The sequence below is a fragment of the Miniopterus schreibersii genome (genome assembly GCF_964146895.1).
Source record: "Miniopterus schreibersii genome assembly, chromosome: 1".
Classification (NCBI taxonomy): Eukaryota; Metazoa; Chordata; class Mammalia; order Chiroptera; family Miniopteridae; genus Miniopterus; species Miniopterus schreibersii.
In genome coordinates, this window is record NC_138101.1 from 23,977,436 (window position 1) to 23,998,655 (window position 21,220).

Here is a 21,220-nt window from a genome sequence, read left to right on the forward strand (position 1 = left end):
TAGCAAGGCCCTCGGCTCCCGGAGAGGAGAGACCACATGTAACCTGCTTCCCAGCAACAAACACAGTTGGCCTGCAATTACAGATATTTGGGAAATACAAATTTATTGAATGAGAGCACTGATAGATTCTGATTTCATCTACTGGCAGCATCCCATTTCCCTATTATAACTTGTGATTTTCAGAGAGAGAGAGAAGAGAGGAGAGAAGAAGGGAGAGGAGAGAGGTGTTCCCTAATTTTCTAGAGGAATAACCGATTACTTCAACAGTTTTCCAAATCAAAGCATTGCTCACTGAAATGCCACTCTATTTTTTAAAGTTTCTGCCTAAGTGTCTCCAGAGCTGAAAACCTAAATGAAACCCGAGACAGACCTCAGGAAGACTTCAAATTTCTTTAAAGATCAGCTGCAGAGCGCGACTGAAAGTGGAGTCAACCCCTGAGCTGTGCAAGCTCCCTCATAAAGCCACCCCTCTCTCCCTCCTTTGGAAGGCGTTCTCTAACCCCTTACCATTTGCAGCGAATTCGCTTATTTGTGGCATCAGAGCCCTGGGTTTCCTTGATGATCACAGATCTTTAGCAAATCAAAAGCTGTCAGGAGACGTAACTGAGATAAGATTTTAGAAGGCGAGTCAAAAAACATCCCACAGCGAATTCTCTAGCCAGCCCGCCTAGGGTGCAAGGTAACAACAGGAAAGCTGCAAACATTTTCTCGTTTTAGTTCACGGTTTTCTTTCGCAAGTGGCTCTGGTGTTGGCTGTGTGCTGCCAGTTACAAGTTATATTTTACTCTTATTTAGACTGCCAGGAGTATTTTAAAATTCTTTTATTTATAAAAGTTTATTGCTTCTCCCCTAAGCCCGGGAGCCATACTTTATGGCCATACTGCACTGAAGCTTATCTCCTGTAGCTAGAAATAAATTTATTACTATATTAGCTGTTGCTTTGTTTTCATTTTGGCTACTGAAGGGGGGAAATGTTTAAATATTTAAACTTAGTGACATGTGAAAGTGAAAATATATAAATGAGAAGCTAAATCAGAAATGGAATAAAAGACCACAGAGCTCAACAAAATAAAGGCCCTGTATCTCCTCACGCCACACGGTCTTCTCTGTGGGCCAAAAGAAAGGGAGCAACTGTTGCTGTGATCAGGGAGAGTCAGGGGTGAGGGCAACCTGGGGGGTCAGACAGGCAAGGGGCGGGAGCCACAGGGAAAGGGGGGCTTGTGTGCACCTCCCATAACCTGCACCCCGTGTGGACACTTCAGTCAGTCGCTCGGCCCTGTCCTCTCTGCCCACAGCCAAGCGGTCATCAGAAGCCCTGGGCCCTGGGCTTCCCACCACGCTCTCCTGCGGCCAATTCACACGTCAGGCCGCAGCCAACGTTCTCCTGGGCTCTCAGTGTTGACAGCAAAGGAGGGAACCACCCCCTCCCCACAAGGACGGGCTCTGCGCCGCTTTCCCCTCTACGGGCGCCCATCGCTGCTGAGCCGGCCCGTTCCCGTGGCTCACGGACTCCGCTCTTCCCAGAGGCCACTCCAGACCCTTCCTTCTCCAGAACCCAAATTTGGACCCTGTCACTTCAGCAAACATCTACCTGCTTTACGGAGAACATTTATACCAGAAAGAATTCCAACTATCCTCGTTAACCTAAACACTTCCCTTTACCTAACCCTCCCTAATTCTTGGGGGGGGGGGGAGAACGCTCTTCTCCCCTCCCCGCTGTTGTCCCAGTTCTCTCCAGCATCTTCATCTTCCCAATGCCATTATTTTTTCTCCCTTCAAGACTACATACTAAAATCAATGAACAAATAAATAAGCCAAGAATGGTCCCTTGACCCGACTTTTCCTGAGTCGTCCAGGTGACAAGAACACGTCCACCTTTTAGATTCTTCAAATACTGTCTGTCCTGACGCAACGTAACAGGATGTTTAGTAGCTTATCTGTTTATATCTCTATTTCCCTTCGGGACTGGGGCCCTTGATGAAGAGATGAAATGAAATGAATAAAGGCTTGGTAATAGAAGAGTAACTAAATTATTAATGAATGCAGAATACCCTGTGGGAAGTTACAATGATTTTCTTGGCTGACCATTTTGAGGATTGTTTCCTGCTGCCTAAAAAACTCATGTATAATTTTGGATACTCTTAATTAAAACAATAAATAAAATGGTAATGTGCTTATCCTGTAGAAAAAATGGAGAACAAAGTGGATGTTATGATCCAACGACTACTTCCCCCTGAAATAATATAAACTGTCTAATGAATATCACAGAATGAACACCTTGACTAGCTACTTAGCGATCCATCCAGGTTGCGCAGCAGTGGGCCAACGAAAAGTAAACCATGTAAATTTGGTTTAGAAGACACCGTGCTTGGAAAAGAAAAAGACACTTGGCAGACAATCCGGCCAAGTAGAATTCCTCACAAAGATAACGCCGACCAGAAGGCCTCAAAACAGTTCCACTGGAATCTTTAGGGTACAGCCTGGAAAAATAGATAACATGCTCATAAAACAACTATCTTAATGAAATCAGAGACTGGCAGCTTTATGGTAATCTTTTTCATCACTTTTATATGACCTCTACCAAGGAAACCCTTGCTAAAAATCACGGAGGGCCCAAGACAATGACATCGGACACAGTTTTATGGCGAAATGGCGCGAAAGCCCCGACTTGTCTGGGGAGTCTGGCAGCGTGCAGGACGTCACTTTCATTCTGGCACAAACCTGCTTGGAACAATCTAAGGAACCCAGAGGCCAGACGTGCAAGGAACATGCTAGGCCACCTACGAACTGCTTTTGGTGGCCCAGAGTAACGCTGCACAGAGCACCCGCATGAAAATGGCCCTTTTCAGCGCCTAGCCTATTGGTTTTTTCTTCCTGATTCTTTTCAGAAGTTTACAGGATGGACAGTCTTGCTTAGGAAGATATCCAAGGAACACCCTAGTAGAGAATGTGGAAATATCCCTAAGAAAAAAAAGAAAAGCCTCTAACCCTCTGTCTAGAAGACTGGCAGCCAAGTCTGAGCCGCCAGGACAAGGGGAAGGTTACAGAGAAACAGCCCGACGTGCAACAACGCCCCACGGTCGTGCTTCCACACCCTGCCGGGGGCCACGGTTACCTACAGTGACAGTAAGGAAGGTACAGCCACCGCTCTAAGCCCCAGAGGGTGTCATCAGCAAGGCTAAGCCCCAACAACAGAAGTTAAAAGACAAAAATATACTTATACATAGTTATCCATTATATGGGTGCAGGTCCAAAGATAAACTTAAAAGGAGGATTCGATTCCCAGGAAGAAAAAAATAACGTATCACGAGTCTAAACCGCACTTTGACTTTCAGACACAATATTTAACCAAGTACTTATTGTTCTTGGATATTTTCTTTTCCTTCACCAGTTCACTGCCAATTAAGTGAAATAAGCCTACAACTGGGGCTAAAGGTGAATCAGTTTTGGAAGACACACAATTGTCACCCTTGTCAGAAGGGACTTACATGTATGAAGCCTGTATCAGCATCAGCCGACAGGTTCCTGTTTTCACTGACTCTCCAGAAAAAGAGCAAAATGTAACACAGTGTCACCGAAACCACCGGCAGGAACCTTCCTGAGCAAGGACAGCGACTGCTGCTCAGACGGGAAGCCGGCTGGAGGCCGAGCCTGTGACGTCACTCTTTAGGACCTGTCAGCTGATGACACGTCCCCTCAGCGCAGAGAGGACCACTGTCCATAGGCAACGTTCAGGTGTGCAGACGTAGCAAAGCGGGGTGCCGGAAAGCCAGGGCCGGCCGCGGGGGCTCACAAAATGCTGAAGCCGCACCGTCAAGAACCGAAGTTCCAGGAGCCAAAACCCGCCCTATGGCTGAGCACTCAAGGTTTCCCTCAACTTCAGGTGGATGCAGAGTGTGAGGTAGAAATAAGTTAAGTGAACATTTCCTACCTTCCTTGCAAAGGAAATATTAATGTTTTATTTTGGAAAAAGTCCTCGGGGATGGAAAGGAAAAAGAAGCTAAGTGAGAAATAAGCAACAGTTTCAACCACTGACTTACAGAAAGACACCAAGAACTTCAAAGCACTTTTGGATCAGGTGATGTCATAGGGTCAGTGTTCTGGAAAGGACTATGGTACACATTATATGAAAAAGTGTCACAGTTACGTCCATTTCATGGTCCATCAATAAACTTTTCACCAGGTGTATGTATGTATTACAGTCTACCCTCTCATTTTATCTTTTTTATTTGACTATCTCTATTTGACCACAGAAGGACTTGGTCTGAATCACTGCTCCACCACTTACAGCTCCCTCTCTTCAGGCAGGTTACTTAACGTCTCTAAATCAATTTTTTCTCATTTATAACACTGGGTTGACATCTCTTTTGCACGGTTACTGTGGTGACAAAATGTGCTAATTCCTTCACCTGTGAGTCAAGTGCCTGATGCAGTGCTTGGCTCAGAGGTGACATCCAAGAAAGACTAGTTCTCTCCGTTCCTCGGACTTCAGGCTGATGGCGGTGCAAACTGTCAGGCAATGCACAGCCTCAGTGCAATCCCAGGGGCATGCTACTCAGATAATCTTAAGTTTACTTCTGAAATCTCCCAACAGCAGTTTTACTTTAGTCCACCTTTTGACTTCTAACACTCAGCTCTACCAGCTACTTCTTCCACTACATAAAAACTATCTGGGACCTGCCATTCCCTCACCTTCTCTTCTCAGACGGCACACAGCTTTCAGAACGTGACAGGAGGCCAATACTTATATACTAACCTACACTGTTTGTCTTTTTCTTTAAATATATCTTTATTGATTTCAGAGAGAGGAAGGGGGGGGAGAGAGAGAGAGAGGGAGAGAGAGAGAAAAACATCAATGATGAGAGAGTCATTGATCGGCTGCCTCCTGCACGCCCTTGACTGGGGATCGAGCCCACAACCGGGCATGTGCCCTGACCGGGAATCGAACCCTGATCACCTGGATCACAGGCTGATGCTCAACTGCTGAGCCATGCCCGACCGGTAGGCTGATTTTCTTTATCTCTTAATTTCTGTCTCCAACCTGATATAACTCTTAAGCTAAAAATAACTAAAAACTTACAAACTGATTTGGTGTTTCCTTTTTTTATTATCTTTATGTTTTTGGCATTGATGACCAGATGAAGTGCCCATAAAGAATATAAGATTATATATGTAAAACTACATAAATAGCATTACATACAAATGAATGCTTCATAAACACTAGGATTAAAACAATTAATGCTAAAGAAAACACAGAGGACTTGTCTGCTGGAATGTTTTCCAGATATAACACCATCAACTTATCTTCTTAGGTACTGATTGTTTTGAAAAGCAGAGAAACAAATATTTACTGGGGGTGTGAAAAAAAATTTAGTTTGCTAAGGATCTACCTTTAAAAACTTACTATCAGTTCATTTCAAATGTCGAATAAGAGGATATATAGGGTATCCCCCAAAATGTATACACATACTTTGAATAATTATAAAGGCAGAGTTTATTAAAATATATTTCATTTTCAAAATTGAGCTATCAGCTGTTAAAGTGTGTATACATTTTTTTGGGACACCCTCTATGTAAGAATCTTAAACTAACACGTATTTTGTTAACTGTTTTGGTGGTTTGTGGCCCCTTCTCATCATCATTTAAGACATGAGGCACTTACAAATTTCTGACCAAAGAGTATTTCATTCTTTCTCTTTTACACTCTCTGAATGTTCACACCCTAAAATTACAAATTAACAGAACATTCCAAGGACATTCTTCATAACACATTATGACCATATCAAGTATGGACAACATTAGCACATTCTTAACAAGTGACTTATGACTCCCATAACAGCAACATGAATGAACCACTGGGTATTACCTATTTTTCGACAATGTGTTATTGATTCAGTGGACCACAGGATATTCCGTATACCCCTAGGTAACACATATGTCTACTCCCCTTGTAGCTACTGTAGACTGTAATAAGTTGTACAGAGTTGCCTGAGAGTAGAGAGAAACTACATTTATATACAACTGGTCTATCTAGTACTCACCCCAGTCAGGATTACTAGCTCTCTCGGACATAGTTTTTGATCAAAAAGCTTTGCTGTTTTTGAACTTCCAGACTATACTACCTTTAAAAATGTCTTCTCATAGAACCAAACCAACATAGAGTAATCTTTCCAAAACGGGTAAGGGAAGACAGAGGTGAAATCATTAAAAACATATGGTCAAAGAAGTCCTCAGAAGCGCTTAGTGGAAGGCAGCCAAGCAAATGCATTTAATCAATACATATTCCTAAATATAATGGAGAGGGAAAGAGACCAAAAAAAAGAAATTCCATGCTTTGCAGATACACAGACACGGGATTTCTGGGAGGGGAGTAGATATGAAGCACTGTAATTGAGGAAACGGTCCAATATCCCGCGGGGTCATGCCATCTGAGCAAGGTCAAGGGTCACAACATGGAAGGAGGTAAGAGAGGAAGCTACAGTGCTGGGTAAATTGCTCTTGGCCCCTGGGCAGAGGCTTGGGTTTGGGGGTTATGATAGGTTCCATCAGGCAAATACCTCCTGAGAGGCATCCAGTCTGAGAGAGAGAGAGGCAGAGAGTGTCGAATCTGGGTCCAAGTTTATGTTTCAGGGTTGGGTGGGGGCACTCAGCAAACAGAGACAAATCCAGGGAAAAGAGGGGTGAGGTAGGGGATATAATTATATAATTTAAATAGTTTTAGGGATAAAGGCTTTTACCAAAGCCCTCCCGGTAATTATTTTGAACCACCACTGAAAGGCCCCTAAACACTTATTTCGGGCTGGTATTAAATATTCTCCGGTGGCGGCAGTGACTCAGGCGGAAGGAAGCCTCCTGCAGGACCCGGCGGCAGACATCCAGTCTCTCCCGCTGCCTCCAATTCAGCCGGGAAGAGACGGCTCAGAATATACAACCGATTTTTTTGAAAATAAGCAAATTACCCCATCAACGGTTTGGAGACAGTAACAACTGGGGCCTGTGAGAAACTTACCCAGAATCACGAAGGAAGCTAATCTCGCGCTCATTTTCTTAATGGTCTGAATTAATTAATGTAGGAAAACAGGAGAATCTATTGTATTATCTCAGTGCAAATCCCAAATGTACATCATTTCTATTATTTCGTATGTTCATTCAATAAAATCTTAGGTTCAACTGTTGCATTAGTAAAACAAAACAGTCTTTCCTGAATTCCACAAATACAAGATGCCCCAGACCCACCATTCTCCAGAAGGACACCCCTCTTTCGGCTGCTCTGCAGTCTGGTGATGAGTGGGAAAGGAGGGAGGGACAAGTTAGAAGATTTGAGGGATGTCTCCCAGAATGCTTCCTTCTGTGGCTGAGTCCCTGTTGCCACTGGAGAAATACGGTTATTTAAAAACGAAAAGGACCAACAGTTTGGACTTACTGCAATCTAGGTTGAAATTCAGGATCCTCCACTGGCTGGCTGTGTGAACTCACAGGTTCTATCTGTAACTGAGCAAACACCACCAGCCCCGTAGGGACAGAGACTAATGTCTGCAGGTACCTGGCCCATGGTGGGTTTCCTATAAACTCATCGAAAGATACCGGTGGCAGAGATGCAAAACAGTCACAAGGCATGGCCTGCTCCCCTCGGGAATGTCAGCAAGCGGTGGGGCAGCAGTGAGGGTCAGGCTGCTTAGAAAGTATTTATCTGAACTTCTGGGTCACAGGGAGCTCTTGGAAGCGGTCAGATGTTGAGCCAAAAAGAGATAAAGAATATTCAGGCTTAGGGGAGGAAGAATTTCTCAGAACAGAAACACTATGGATTTGTGAACAACTTCACTTAAGGTTTTGTGCACAAGCCAAGATGACTGGGTTTTGTTTAAGAAAAGGGGACACGTTCAGGTCTTAGGAGTCCAAACAATGGGTTTGATGGAACTTTTACAACCGTATACTTGGGTTTGTGGCAGACACCATCTTCAATCAGAGGAAAAGAGAGCAGATTATTTGTTCATGTTATTTTCATTTTCGGTGATGTTTACATTTTTTGCTAACCCATTTCTCTCGAATGTAACAGCGTTGGCTTTCTTCATGAGAGCTACTTGGAGTAGCAGTGTGCAGACAGTGCTTGGACAGTCATCTTACAACAGGACATGGCTTTTCTTCTGACAGGGATACATTAACAACTTAAAAGTTAAACTAAGATCTTAACATTTTCAGGCCCAAAAGACGAAACAGCTTTACTAATAAGAGTAAAAGAAAATTCTTAGTACTAAAGTCCCGATGCTGGCAGTGGAGAAAAACTCAGAGTGGTTGAAAACCTGCCTAAACTATTTTTCAAAGCAATACAAAGTGGACTGTATTGCACTCATGGGACGTATCGAGACAAAACCTGAAGTAGCCCCAGTTCTCTTTTTCCCTCCTTTTCTGGAGTCAAGTCAATAACGTGCTTATTCTGGATTCCTTTCAGAGGCCGTTCAACAGTGGCGAGTCCCCAAACAGTGAGGTTTGTCTGCGTAATACATATATGTCGAACTTAAAAGGGTGCAGATGACAACTTCACCATTTATGCCATGAATGTGCTGTAAGTTATATTTGAAGCTTACACGGTGTTAGAAAATCAAATTGAGCTAGAAAAAAGTGAACAATCCCTAAAGGCTTTCTTTTACTATGGCGTTGAAAAATATATATTCTTAGGCTTGTTAATATCAGATTGGCTAACAATTCATTTTCTGTAAAATATATCAGTGTGGGGGAGGGGAAACACTGGTATCATAAGCCAACCTAGGCGGCTTGGGGTTATAGTCTCAAATCAAGGAGAAATTTAAGTAGTGAAAAGGGTGCTGTTTAAAATCACCTCTTTCAGCTGATGGCATCAAGGAACTTTCACCCTTTCTCTCTTGAAATAATAGTGCTAAAAGAAATGATAAAAATGATGATCATGATAATGATCCATATTTCTTAAGTGCTTACTGAATGCTGGCAGTGTTTCTAAGTATTCAGAATGTATTGCTTTGTTTAATTTTCACAATACCCTAAAGATGAATGTTATTATTACTCTTATTTTATAAGAGCAGCTGGTGGCTGAGGCCCAGATATATCTGTTTGCTTAGTCTCTGGCGTATGATGACTTAGATACATCCTCAGTGAAACTGAGCACCAGAGGCCAGGTTAACCCTTCTAGATTGGTCATAAGAGTATCTGCTTACTAACGTTTTCAGGTGTAAATGTGATTGTCCCTGTCAAGTCCTTAGTTCAGTCCCTAGTACAAAAATTAAGCACTTCATAAATGTAAGCTAGTGGTTTGTTTTAATGATTATAACAGCAATGCACAGAACCCCGCAGGAGTGGAGTTCCCTTTTCACAGGAAGTCAGAAACCTGCATTTTCCTTTGGGATCCATACACTGCTTCCCATCTGTGATGTGCTTGACCCTAATCAGGCTGAGTGTGAATGTCAACAGCAGAAGAGACTGTCTACAAAACTGTGCCCCCGTGATCAGAAGGAGAGGCGGGTGAGGCCTTCTCAGGAATGAAACTTGAGAACACTGGAAGCCTTTTGACGTCAGTGGGAGGAAATTTATTTCTCTAAGCTCTCTACATATATATTTAATCATTATTCCTGTGAATTCAATAAATGTATAGTAAATAATTGTTCTCTCTGTCTTTCTTTTTGGTTCCCAGGGAAGCCAGACAGTAGACAGGAGGAGGGAAAACAGTAAAAACGAATTTAAGATCCAGCCTTACTGCCCAGGACAGATCTCACAACACTCCAGATAAAAGGGATGCTAGAAAGAGTAGAGACCAAGCATATAAGACTCAAGAAAGATCATTTTGGTACCTACAGAGTTAGTAGCTTAAGAAAGTATGGTTCTTCCCACCCACCCTAGGCTCGGCAGATGAGGGTAGTAAAATCAATGAAACAGGTCTTCAAAAGGTAAGATTCTGAGGCCCCTTGAAAGTATTTCCAGAGATTTACAGAGTTGGTTTGCTATTGCGATTTGACTAATAGAACCACCACAGTCCTCAATGCAACATAAACCCAATCCTGACAGAGTTGTTTTGGAACCTTTTGAAAGACCATAAGTAGACACTGGGACGTAATGATGGGTCACATATGAGATGCCCTAGTTCCTAGCTCACATTTCTAGATGTTTCCAGTTTTAATAGACTTTAAACAAATTTGCTGGAACAAATTACTTTATAACAAACTAAAGCTATAAAATAGATGCTAGAACAATCTCTTGGATCCAGGTCATTAAGTGGAAGGGTTTCTGAGAGGTCCTAGATGGAGTTAAGAAAGAAGCACAGTGTACCCATTCAAGCCACTAAATTCATGTTCCTGCCATGTTAGACCCCTAAGGAAATCTTCTTATACCAAGAACATAATCAGAAACCCCCACTAAAGTGGTTCAAAGTAGCGTGACAAAAAATTATACAAATCATCTAAGTTACCTATTCATTGTAAGTACCTAATAGATTTTGATCAACTTTTAGATGATTCTTAATGATGCTTCCCCATGAAATTCTTACTTTCTAAATTAAAAAAGAGAGAGACACTTTTGCTGACTGCAGCAGCTGACTCTAGCCTGGTAGGCAGTGGGGTGCGGGCACCCAGCTTTGCCCTTGGGCATCATGCTGCTCTTGTTATGCTAAGGAGCTGGATGGGCAGAGGAAAAAGACCAGCCAGGTATTAGATCTTTAGACCAAGACTTCCATTCTGTTTGTATTTTTAACTGTAGTTTGGTGTTTTTTGTTTATTTAAAGGTTTTTAAAAATGCTGAATGGCCATTAATTTTTCAAGAAGAATAATTGTATTGAAACTCAAAATAAAATTAGAAAGCCAAGTGGCATTTTTTTGTCTGAGATGAACTGGATTATGAGAAGACAGATTTTTTTTTTTTACTACCATCACCAGGAGAAAGGTTTTTCTATTTGGAAATCTAGGAGACTTAAATATGATACTTTATTTGTACAATTTCAGCATAATAAAAGAGATTCAGCTTTAAAATTTTCATAGTATTAGAGATAATATTTTGGTAGAAAATTTGAACAGTTCATAGCAATATGCATCACCATGCAAAAGGATCTACATTTATAACTTGCTATCTTAAGAAAAAATTCAAAGGTGGGAAAGTAATATATTTTTCGTAATAAAAAGATCATTATGCAAAACATCTTGCAAGCAATTGAAATATTATTTTTCTACAAAGTTTCATAACATCTCATTTTTATATGCGCCATGTCCCATACTAATCGTATGCCAAGGGTAACATTATCCTCACTTTACAGGCAGCGAAACTGCTTCAGAGAAGTTATCTAATTTCAACTTGCTCAGGGTCCCCTTCCGGTTAGGGCAGAACAGTGCTCTTAAATACTGTGCTATTTTGTGGAATCATTTGAGAATATTCACTAAAACTGTCATTTGACAAAACACACACTCACAGTTTATTTCCCATTATATTATTTCCTAAGACATTACATTCCTAAGTTTATTACCTAAATGTTAATTATTCTTTTTGCTCATGGAATGGCAGTCCCAAAAGTTATTATTATCAGTACAATTTGAACACATAGGATGCTCTTCTTTTCCATGGCAATGAAAAAATCAATAATGATTTACCTATAGGCATCCTAGCACATCTAAATCTCAGCCATGGATTTTATGACACAAGATCTGAGGGAGCTATGCAAAGTAATGTTTCCTTTCCTGCTGAGAAGCAAATGAGTGCACCACAGCAGGTCTGACCCTAGACAGCTGGCTTTGTAAAGTCCCCACTTAACTCCCCGGGAGAAACCTCTCCCCTCCCCTCGACAGCAGTGAGAGAATGCTTGATAGTCCGGGAGCTGGACAAATTAGTGCTAATCTACTCAGCCACAGGGTGTGCCTGTGATTGTACACACCAAACTGTCACTTGAATTGCAAAGGACAATGCTAACCACTTTAAATTTTAAATATCAGATATGGTTGATTACTATGAAATTTAAAACTGATATGCAACTTGTTTTTTTACAGGAAGCCCCTAATTAAAATTACTCAGTGCCTGACTTCTCCAATATTTATGGAGCACTTTCTATGTGCTAGGCAATTTGCTCAGCATTCAGAGAAAATGGTAAACTGAAACAGACAGACAAGGTCCCTGCTTTCACTGAAACTGAGTATTCCCTTTAGACTCCTGTGTCCTCCAGGAGAAACAGGCAGTGCAGATACCTCTGAGGTGTTTATGACTTTTGAGTTACCCTCTTGGAGGCTTCAAAATAAAAATAAATGCCACTCTCTTAACAATACACGATGTAGTACACTGAATATTTTTGGCATTTCACTTTTTTCCCCTTGAGATTATTATTTACATGATACTTAAAACTCTTAAAGAACATGTCTATCCAAGAGTTGCAGAAAAATGATGAAACAGATGAAAACAAGGGAAACAATGGGGCCACATTCTGCATAAGGTGAGAGCCTAACTCCCGACAACAGGACTCACATGTCAAGTCAAGCATGGCTCATCATGCCTTTGTGTCAACGCCACAGGTCCTGCTCTGATTTCCTTCAAGCGTCAGAAAAGCCACATCCCGTGAATGAGGCATATTGCTGACAAGGCCTGACCATCTATCTCCAGGGGCTGTGGGAATGGCTTCCACTGAGGTTTGCACAAAGCTGTGAACAGCTGTAGCCCAGTTCTGGAACCATGTGGAGTCTCCTTCTCCAGGGACCATGTGGGACAGGTCTCCAGAATTCCTCTCACATCACATCTTGGCATGGCGCCCTCGTTCTTCTTACCGAACTCATCCCGGTCCTCTGCCTGCACCCCAGGCCCCCCCCCCCCAAACTCACCTATGTACAATTGCTCATACATATCTTGCCTCTTTTCAGAGGCTGATGAAATTGCCCCTTTTACCTATGGAGGCGAAGTCTCAAGCCTGGCCCAGCTTTCCACCCCGACCTCAGACTGCCTTTCCAGTTTTGACTCCCCATGTCATTTCTTTCCAGGTAGCCTATAAATACTGTGCCACCATTAAAACAGAATCAGGTAGCTTCATACATACTATTACAGAACAGTTGCTAAGATATAGTAAGTGAGGAAAGCGAAGTATGAAGCAGTGTGAACAGTACGCCACAGTGTGTGTTTGACAACAGGGAGTGTGCACAGACACACATATCCCTTAGATACGGCAGAGTATGTCTGCAGGGGCACGCAGGAAACTGGAGCCAGGGGTCACCCCCAGGAGGGAAACTGGGTACAAGGCTGGGAGGTAAACTTTTCCCCATCCGTACTTTTCCCTTTTTAAACTTGAATTTTATAGTATGTGCCTATATTTTATTCAAACAAAAAATACTTTAAAAATTACAACCCTGTGTTCAAGTTCAATGTTCCTCCTTCATGCCCCAAGTACACCTTCAGCTTACTTGCAATAACTTTCTGCTTCAAGTACTCTCCCCTTACTCAGTTACTCACCTGGATCTAACTAAATACCACTTACTTCATAAATACTTCCCTAAACTTCACCGTGTTTTCATAGCAAACAACCTACCTTATTACATACCTGTTTTGTATTGTTACTTATATGCGCTTTATTTCTCTTATTATTTATAAGTTTCTGGAAGCCTGGGCTGTCTTAGTCATAATGTTTTCCAACATAGTAACTTGGATAAATAAACCAATATTAATACATATGCAGGGTGGAGAAGGGATTCAACTGTACCCTCTAAGGGGAGGAGTCCACGGTAACCTGTTTAATGCTGTGTTCCCAGTGCCTAGCAGGGGGCCTCGTGAATGAATAAATATAAAGGAAAGTCTTCAAATAGCAGGCTGGCTTATTTTGGTTTGTGTTTTTAGGATTAAAGTTTGGTTGACAAAAAGTACTTCTCCAATAGTTAAAGGCATAAGCAACTTTCAAGTGGAAACTTCAAGTATTATTCCTCAGGCAACAAGTTTGCTCAAAGATTTCACAAGAAAGGGCAGGACATCACAAGGACCGTTTTGAGGACAAATAGTGAAGAGATCATTATTCCAATGTAAAAATCGGAAGTCAACTCCTTATACAGAATTTCTGTTCTTTTTTTGTTTTCTTTAAAAAATATGTTTTTATTGATTTCAGAGAGAGGAAGGGAGAGAGGGAGGGGGGAAGAGAGAGAGAGAGAGAGAAACACCAATGATGCGAGTCACTGATGGGCTGCCTCCTGCATGCCCCCTGTTGGGTATCGAGCCCGCAACCTGGGCCTGTGCCCTGACCGGGAATCGAACTGTGATTGCCTGGGTCCTAGGTTGATGCTCAACCTCTGAGCCACACCGGCCAGGCCAGAATTTCTGTTTTATACTCAACTTTTAAACATTTGCCTCTTCACCATCCCTTCCTTCTTCATCCTTCAACACCTACATTTGGGGTGTTGGCTTCACATCTTCACCAACACCCCGAATTATCAGGTTGTCTCTGCTCTGCTCTGTGTCACAATGACTATTTCAAGCACTTGTATAGCCACCTCTCCTGTTCTGTCTCCCACCTTAAGTTACAAATTGTCACCTTTACTTTAAAATATTTACAGGTCATTTAATCTACATATTTCTTTGTTAATGTCTATTTTATACTGTGCACGTAATAAATCTTTCCCCCTTCCCTAAATACAAATTCAGGCTATCACAGCCATGAAAAAAGATGGCCTAGGAATTTATATTTCAGCCCAGAAGTTAGAACATTAAAAAAAAAACCTTTCCTAGTAGCAATGGTTATTTTTGTTGTTCAGTCATGTTCACGACTTTTTTTAAAAGAAGCAAAATATATATAATCACTGGACGCTAAAGTGGAATATTAAACTCATAATATACAAGATACCCAGATAGATATAAAAAAACCGCAGTCACTCAGTAACCTCCTCCCACGAAGCTTTTGTAAAGCAGTTTTCTGGTCTCAATAGTAAGCGATTTCCTTCAGGTGTCAGACACGGGGCTGCAACCTATTGACATCTATGTGGTTCAAAGAGTGTACACTGTATTACGGCAGGACAGTAGTAAGGAGGTATCGTTTAACCGCAGGAAGACAAAAGATTTTCACAGCTATCTGCATATAAAATAAAACTCTATGAGATGATTAAGTTAAAGAATTTTTTTTTTAAAAAAGATGACTTTACTTACATCCAGAGAGCCTTCATTTATGACGATCATTCCCATGTTCTTCCTCAGAAGTTTGCAGGAGTGTCCTATGTCCAAACATAAAGTGAATTAATTGATATAATTAATTTCTCTAGAGAGAAGCGATGTTAAAGTAATACCATAAAATATCGAAATTTAATTTTTAAGTCTATTTCTTAGATAAAATTAAGACTGTATCTCTTTCATTAGGCGGGTACCAGCCAGGTCTTTTCCAGGACTGCAGGAAGGCGGGAAGACGTGGCCTTGCCGCAGGAGGGACAGCGCCTGCCCGCTACAGCTGTCCTGATAAACAAGCGTGGAGAGAGACCATGGTGATGACTCAGTGCCCTGGAGACTGACCCACGCACAGGGAAGATCCTTCACGATGAGCAGGAAGAGCAGAAGGCGGCCGATGGCTGTGGGGAGACCGGGGAGGGCCGCCTGGCTATCTCCTGGGCCACTATTCCCCCGGCACCCCCGCCCCTTTCCTGCGCTCTCTGGCTTCGCTGTGCTTGCTGCGGGGCAAAACCACCGGCTGGTTACACCAACCCGCTTGCTCTGAACCTGTTTGCCTACAGCTGAATGCGGTTGGAGAAAAACAGGCACCCCCGCTGACCAGTCTCACACTGCAAATGTTACCATTACATGCATTTGAAACCATACCATCCGCGCTCACCCCATGATCTCAATCCTTCCCATGCTTTTAAATACCATCTAACTGCTGACCATTCTGGAACTCGTATCTCCTGCTAAGACCTCTTTCCCGAACTCGAGACTCTCACATCCCAGTGCCTACTTAACAGCAGACACCTAGGTATAAAACAGGCATCTCGAACTTCACACGTCCAAAAGACAGCCTCCGGAGCCCCCCCGAAACCCTGCTCCCCCTTCAGTCTTCCTCATTTTAGTTAATGGCAACTCCATCCTTCAGTTGCGACGGCTAAAAATCCTTGGAGTTACCCCGATACTTTTCTGTGTCTCACACTCTGCAGCTAACCTATCAGTCAATCCTGTGGGCTCTGCTTTTAAAATATATCCAGAATCCGGTATTTCTCACCCCCCCGCTGTCACCACCTGGGTCCAACCCACCATTATGTCTCACCTGGGTTAAAGAGCCTCTTCACGGGGCTCCCTACTTCCACATTTGCTTTCCCCTTGAGTCCATTCTCAGTCTAGCAGCCAAGCTGACTGTTTTCACAGGAAAGCCAGATCCTGTCGCTCCTCTGCTCAGAACTGTCCGATGGCTGCCCATTCACTCAGAGCAAACGCAAAGTCTGGACAACAGCCTCGGAGGCCCCATCCGACCTGTACTCTTTTCCGCCCCTTCTCCTCCTCTCCCCTTTCCCACTTCTGCTCTTTTGGTCTAGAACAAAAGACAGCTTCCCCTAATCATCCAAGTGACAAGCTCCCTCTCTTCTCTTAGGTCATTCCTCAAGTGTCACCTTCTCAAGGAGGTCCTCCCGACCTACAGATTTTAAAACTCAATTTCTCTGTGCAACACCCTATCTCCTTTTCCTGCTTTATTTTTCTTTATAGCAATTTTTGCATCTAATATACTACGTGTCTTTCTCATTTACTTTACTGTCTGTTTTCCTGAGCTCCAGGAGTGCAGAGATTTTGGGTTGTTTTGTTCCTTGCCCAAAAGGAAGAAAACAATCCAAGAAAGTTAGTATTTGGTTAGAGGCCTTTTGTACCAATAACATGCAAGAGAATGTCACTCCTTTTTTGCTAAATGCATGAATCTTACCTATCTTTTTCTAGGAATAAGGGAACCACAACCATACTCTTCTTTTCACAGGGCCTTTCATTTGGCTGCATATCCTGAGCTACTTTTTCAGGATTTCTTTTCCTCCCATACCACTCTTTACCACCATATACTCTCCCCTCTATCTGTAGCTATGTTTGATCACGTTTGTGTTTTGCACTTAAATTTGATGCAGTCTGTATCCTTGTACATCTTCTTTTCATCTTGTCTCTAACACCAGTGACAGTCTTTATAATAAAAATTAACAACCTGTGTGGCTTATAGATTTAAACTTCTAGCTAGTGTATTTTAAAATTTAATTTTCCTCTATTAACATCAATTTACTATAACTTTGTGGTACTTCTATGTGTACTGAATACTGTGATTACTACACTTGTAAAAGGAATATTAGCTAAATGTTTTTAGACAGATGATACTTAATCATGACTTTCTGAAAATGTGGTTTCTTGCTGTGAACACCTCTGAAATGGTTTCTTTAACTTTGGGTGAGTTTTGTCTGTAATTCATACCATTAATATCCAGAGACTGAGTCTATGTCAGGGTTTATTGTACTCAGGAAATCTACCATTACTGAATTTGGAAAAAAGAAGTGATGTTTCTATGCATATTATTGGTACTACAGGCCTCTAACACCAAATACTAACTTTCTTCTCAGAAAGCGCTCTTGTTACAGACAGAATTGTGTTCCTCCCAAATTCACACATTTAAACCCTTAACCCACAATGTGACTGCATGTGGAGGTAGGGACTTTAAAAAGTCAATTCAAGTGAAATGAGATAATAAGAATGGGGTTCTGAATGAACAGGACTGGTGTCCTTACAGTAAGAGGAAGAGACAGCAAGAATCCTTTTGCACAGAGGAAAGGCCATAAGACACAGTGAGAAGGTGGCTGTCTGCAAGCGAGAAAAAGAGGCCTCAGGAGAAGCCAGACCTGCCAACACTTTGATCTTGGACTCCCAGCCTCCAGAACTGTAAGAAAATTTATTTCTGTTGTTTAAGCCACCCAACCTGTGGCATAATGTTATTGCAGCCTGACCTAATAACCTGTTTACAAAAAATGGAATTAACTGTAGAATGAATGGAAACTGGCAACCTTCTTACTTCCTATCTCAGAAACAACCTTTGGTCAAATAAACAAGCATCAATACACAACGTGCCATAATCCCAATTTCTAGACTTTCACAGGCAACTGCAGAAATGTTATCTACACATGCCAACTGTGGATGGAAGGTGGGGGTAGGAAGTGATACGAAGGGGAGAAAAGGTATTATGTGGCCGCAAGAGCTACAGTTAGGCTGGATATAAAACCACTGTAATTTTAAAGAGGCACTGAGGCCATAAGTAGATAGATAAGCCCAATAATATAAATACAGAAATCTTAAAGTACCAAATCTTTCAAATCTTGAAATACCTCCAATTTACCTTCTATAATGTATCAAACTGTTTAAACGCATCAAATTTGAAGTATGAATTAGGTGAATTACCAATGTTAATGGCAGTTTCTTGCTTGTCTCCTGTAAGGATCCAGATTTTAATGTCTGCTTTCATGAGCATTTCTATGGTTTCAGGCACTTGATCTTGTAATTTATCCTCAATGGCTGTAGCTCCAAGTAGCTGAAGATTCTGGGAAAATAAGTGGTAAACATTTTAAGAAGAAGACCAGTTTAGATCCTCTAAAAACAAAATACTGAAGTGTGTATATGCTTTTAAATCGAAGACTAATGGTAATTGATGGACTCTGGTGTAAATTCCAACTAGCCCATTGAGTTCTCTCTCTTAGGGATCCCTGACTTTCATCCAGTGCTTTTGGCATGAGACTGAGGCTACCTGTCCTACTGTACTTCTAAGGTAAGAAACTGATTCTAACTACAACAGCAACAACAAAAACACTATCGAGGGGCAAATCAAGTCAGTTAAAAAAAAGGCAGGCAGCTACTAAAAACACGCCCCCCCCCCCCCAAACCAAAAACTACTGAGGATCGCCACAGTGAAGAAGCCACCTTGCAGACCTGTTTGAAAGAGAACCGGAAATATGCCGACACTATTAAATTATAATTCGATGCAGTGTCAGGGAATATATACACGATATGATTAGAAATAATGAAGAGAACACTGAACAAAGTGACAGTCTCTGTAAAAAAAAAAAGAGCAGATGGAGTGTTCTTAAAAATGTTTCACATTTGCACAGTAGAAGGTCAGAGTCCATTAAAGACCCCTTGCTCATCAGATGGTACCTTTCACACCAGGCCGCACGCAACAGCATGCTCTGTGGAAAGTTGTTCTAAGCCCTCACAGAGAAGAATGGTTTCTGCTCTCATCTTCCTAAAGGGGGGGAAAGAATAATCTCTTGGCTGTTAGGGAAACCTGGCTGCCAGATGGACACAGGCAGTGGTGTTCTTGCCCCTACATACATAGCAATGCACAGCGACGGTCTAAGATTTAAAATTTTCTTTCCATCATGTGACCAGGCACTGCCACTAACTAGCTGGGAATCCTTCCTTCCTTTGGGTTCCCAGCTAGCTAGTGGCAATGCCTCAGTTTTACCCTGTTTTTCCCGTAACCTAACCTCCAGCATGACCCCCTTCAACGTTTATCTTTCTTCTCAATCTTTTTCTCCCAATCTTGCCTTCATTTTTTTATTTAAAATATAAAACAAGGACAGAATAGAACCAAGGGAAATTAAGTGCTAAGGACAGTGTCCAGGTTGGTAATAACAAAGAGAGCACCCCATTTCCTATGTTCCTCTAACGTTAAGTTTTATTTTCTTATCACCAAAATGGAAGTCTAAAATTAGTCCCAAGTCTTGGTAAACACGGAAAGTAAAGTTGAATATATATACAAACAAGTAAGTGTGTGTGTAGTTTATGAGTTTATTAATTAGGAGTGCCTTTGGCTATAAATAGAAAAATGTAACTAACTTAGTAAAGATTTAGTTTTCCTTATATAAGTAGTAATGAAGTAGGTAGTTGTGGGTATTAGTTTGGTGGCTCAGCCATATCTCAATTCATTCTTCAGATCTCTCTCAATGTCTCAAGGTGGCTGTCACAGCTAGTATTATAATAGCCACAGAGAAGACAAGAAGGGGGTGATACCAACTGTATCTGTTTCTTATTTGAAAGGCAAAAATATTTCTAAAAGTCTTCAGCATATTTCTAAATATGGCCAACCCTAATTACTAGCATTTAGCTTTTCTAGCCCCTGTAGTGGAGGTGACAGGCAGAAGAGGGATGGGGATGGTGTTAAATTAGCCAGCCAACAGCCTTTGCCACGTGCTGAAATATAGATGCGCATGCATATGCATTAGTGTTTGTATGTCCGTGCGTGTATGTGTGTATATGCATACACACACACACACACACACACACACACACACACACACACACACACACACACACACACACACCCCCTCTCCTATTATCTTGTCTGGAGACACCTGGCTCATCCAGTAAGGCCAAACTCCTACTTCTTTTAAGTTACTGCTTTTTTGAGTTTCCTTTTATGTCTTAAAACAAGTTTTCCCCTCTGCTATGCTCTGACTGAACTCTGCTCTTCTTTACACTTCTTAATTTATCATGTGAAGATTAGCTGTTTAAATGTACGACTCTGGCAATTTTGTTCAAGATTAGGGACCATGTCCTGTTCATCTTTGTCAGTATGTTTACTGAGTGAATGACCAAAAGAAAAAAAATCCAAAATCTAGATGTTATTAAGTATTGCTGCCCTCTAGACCATTTTCTTTTCAATATATTCCAAACAACTTATACAGCTATTAGCACGTGATGCATGACTTCTTAGTATATAAAATATAAGACAGGAAGTCAGATTTCCTTCTTGAAGGAGACAGTATTATTTTGTTATCTTTAATGGAAAGCAGATTTGAAATCTATCATAACCTGATGAATAATTATCATCAAGAAGTTCAAGAATGAAAAGAAAGGACAGTTCAGCATCGACTATGCCAACATCACAATGGCTGTATTTCAATGTTTAGACAATGGTTCCATCAATTCTTTCATCTGCTTTTAGGGCATATGAGCCTAAATCATTCTGGCCCACATCCCAGGGAAGATCAGGATATGGCCGTGTTCAGATGCTATATATTCTACCGAGACATGAGATTTGAAGATGATCATGGGGACAGTTCAGTAACACAAGCTCTCAAAATTTTCTAAACCAAAAAATTAGTTTTGTAATCTGTTTCACAAGTAGATAATGTGAGAGCCAAGATGTGAATATAATCATTAGAGATACATAAACAAGTATATTTTCTAGCTCTACTCTAAGGGGATAAATGAGCTCAGGAAGTACACAGGTATACATCTAATAAAAATAAAATGCACTGAGGAGATA

General features: G+C 41.6%; 1 protein-coding gene across 4 annotated transcripts in view; it reads right to left on the reverse strand.

Moving 5' to 3' along the window:
* Nucleotides 1–21,220, reverse strand: part of ATP8A1 (ATPase phospholipid transporting 8A1) — a 193,836-nt gene that overhangs the window by 64,083 nt on the left and 108,533 nt on the right. For all 4 annotated transcript variants that reach the window (XM_081151451.1, XM_081151453.1, XM_081151450.1 and 1 more), the window contains 2 exons: nucleotides 18,355–18,493; nucleotides 15,109–15,173 (listed from right to left, as the gene is read on the reverse strand). In XM_081151451.1, coding sequence (XP_081007577.1) covers nucleotides 15,109–15,173; nucleotides 18,355–18,493 — 204 coding nt within the window. The remainder of the gene's footprint in view (nucleotides 1–15,108; nucleotides 15,174–18,354; nucleotides 18,494–21,220) is intronic.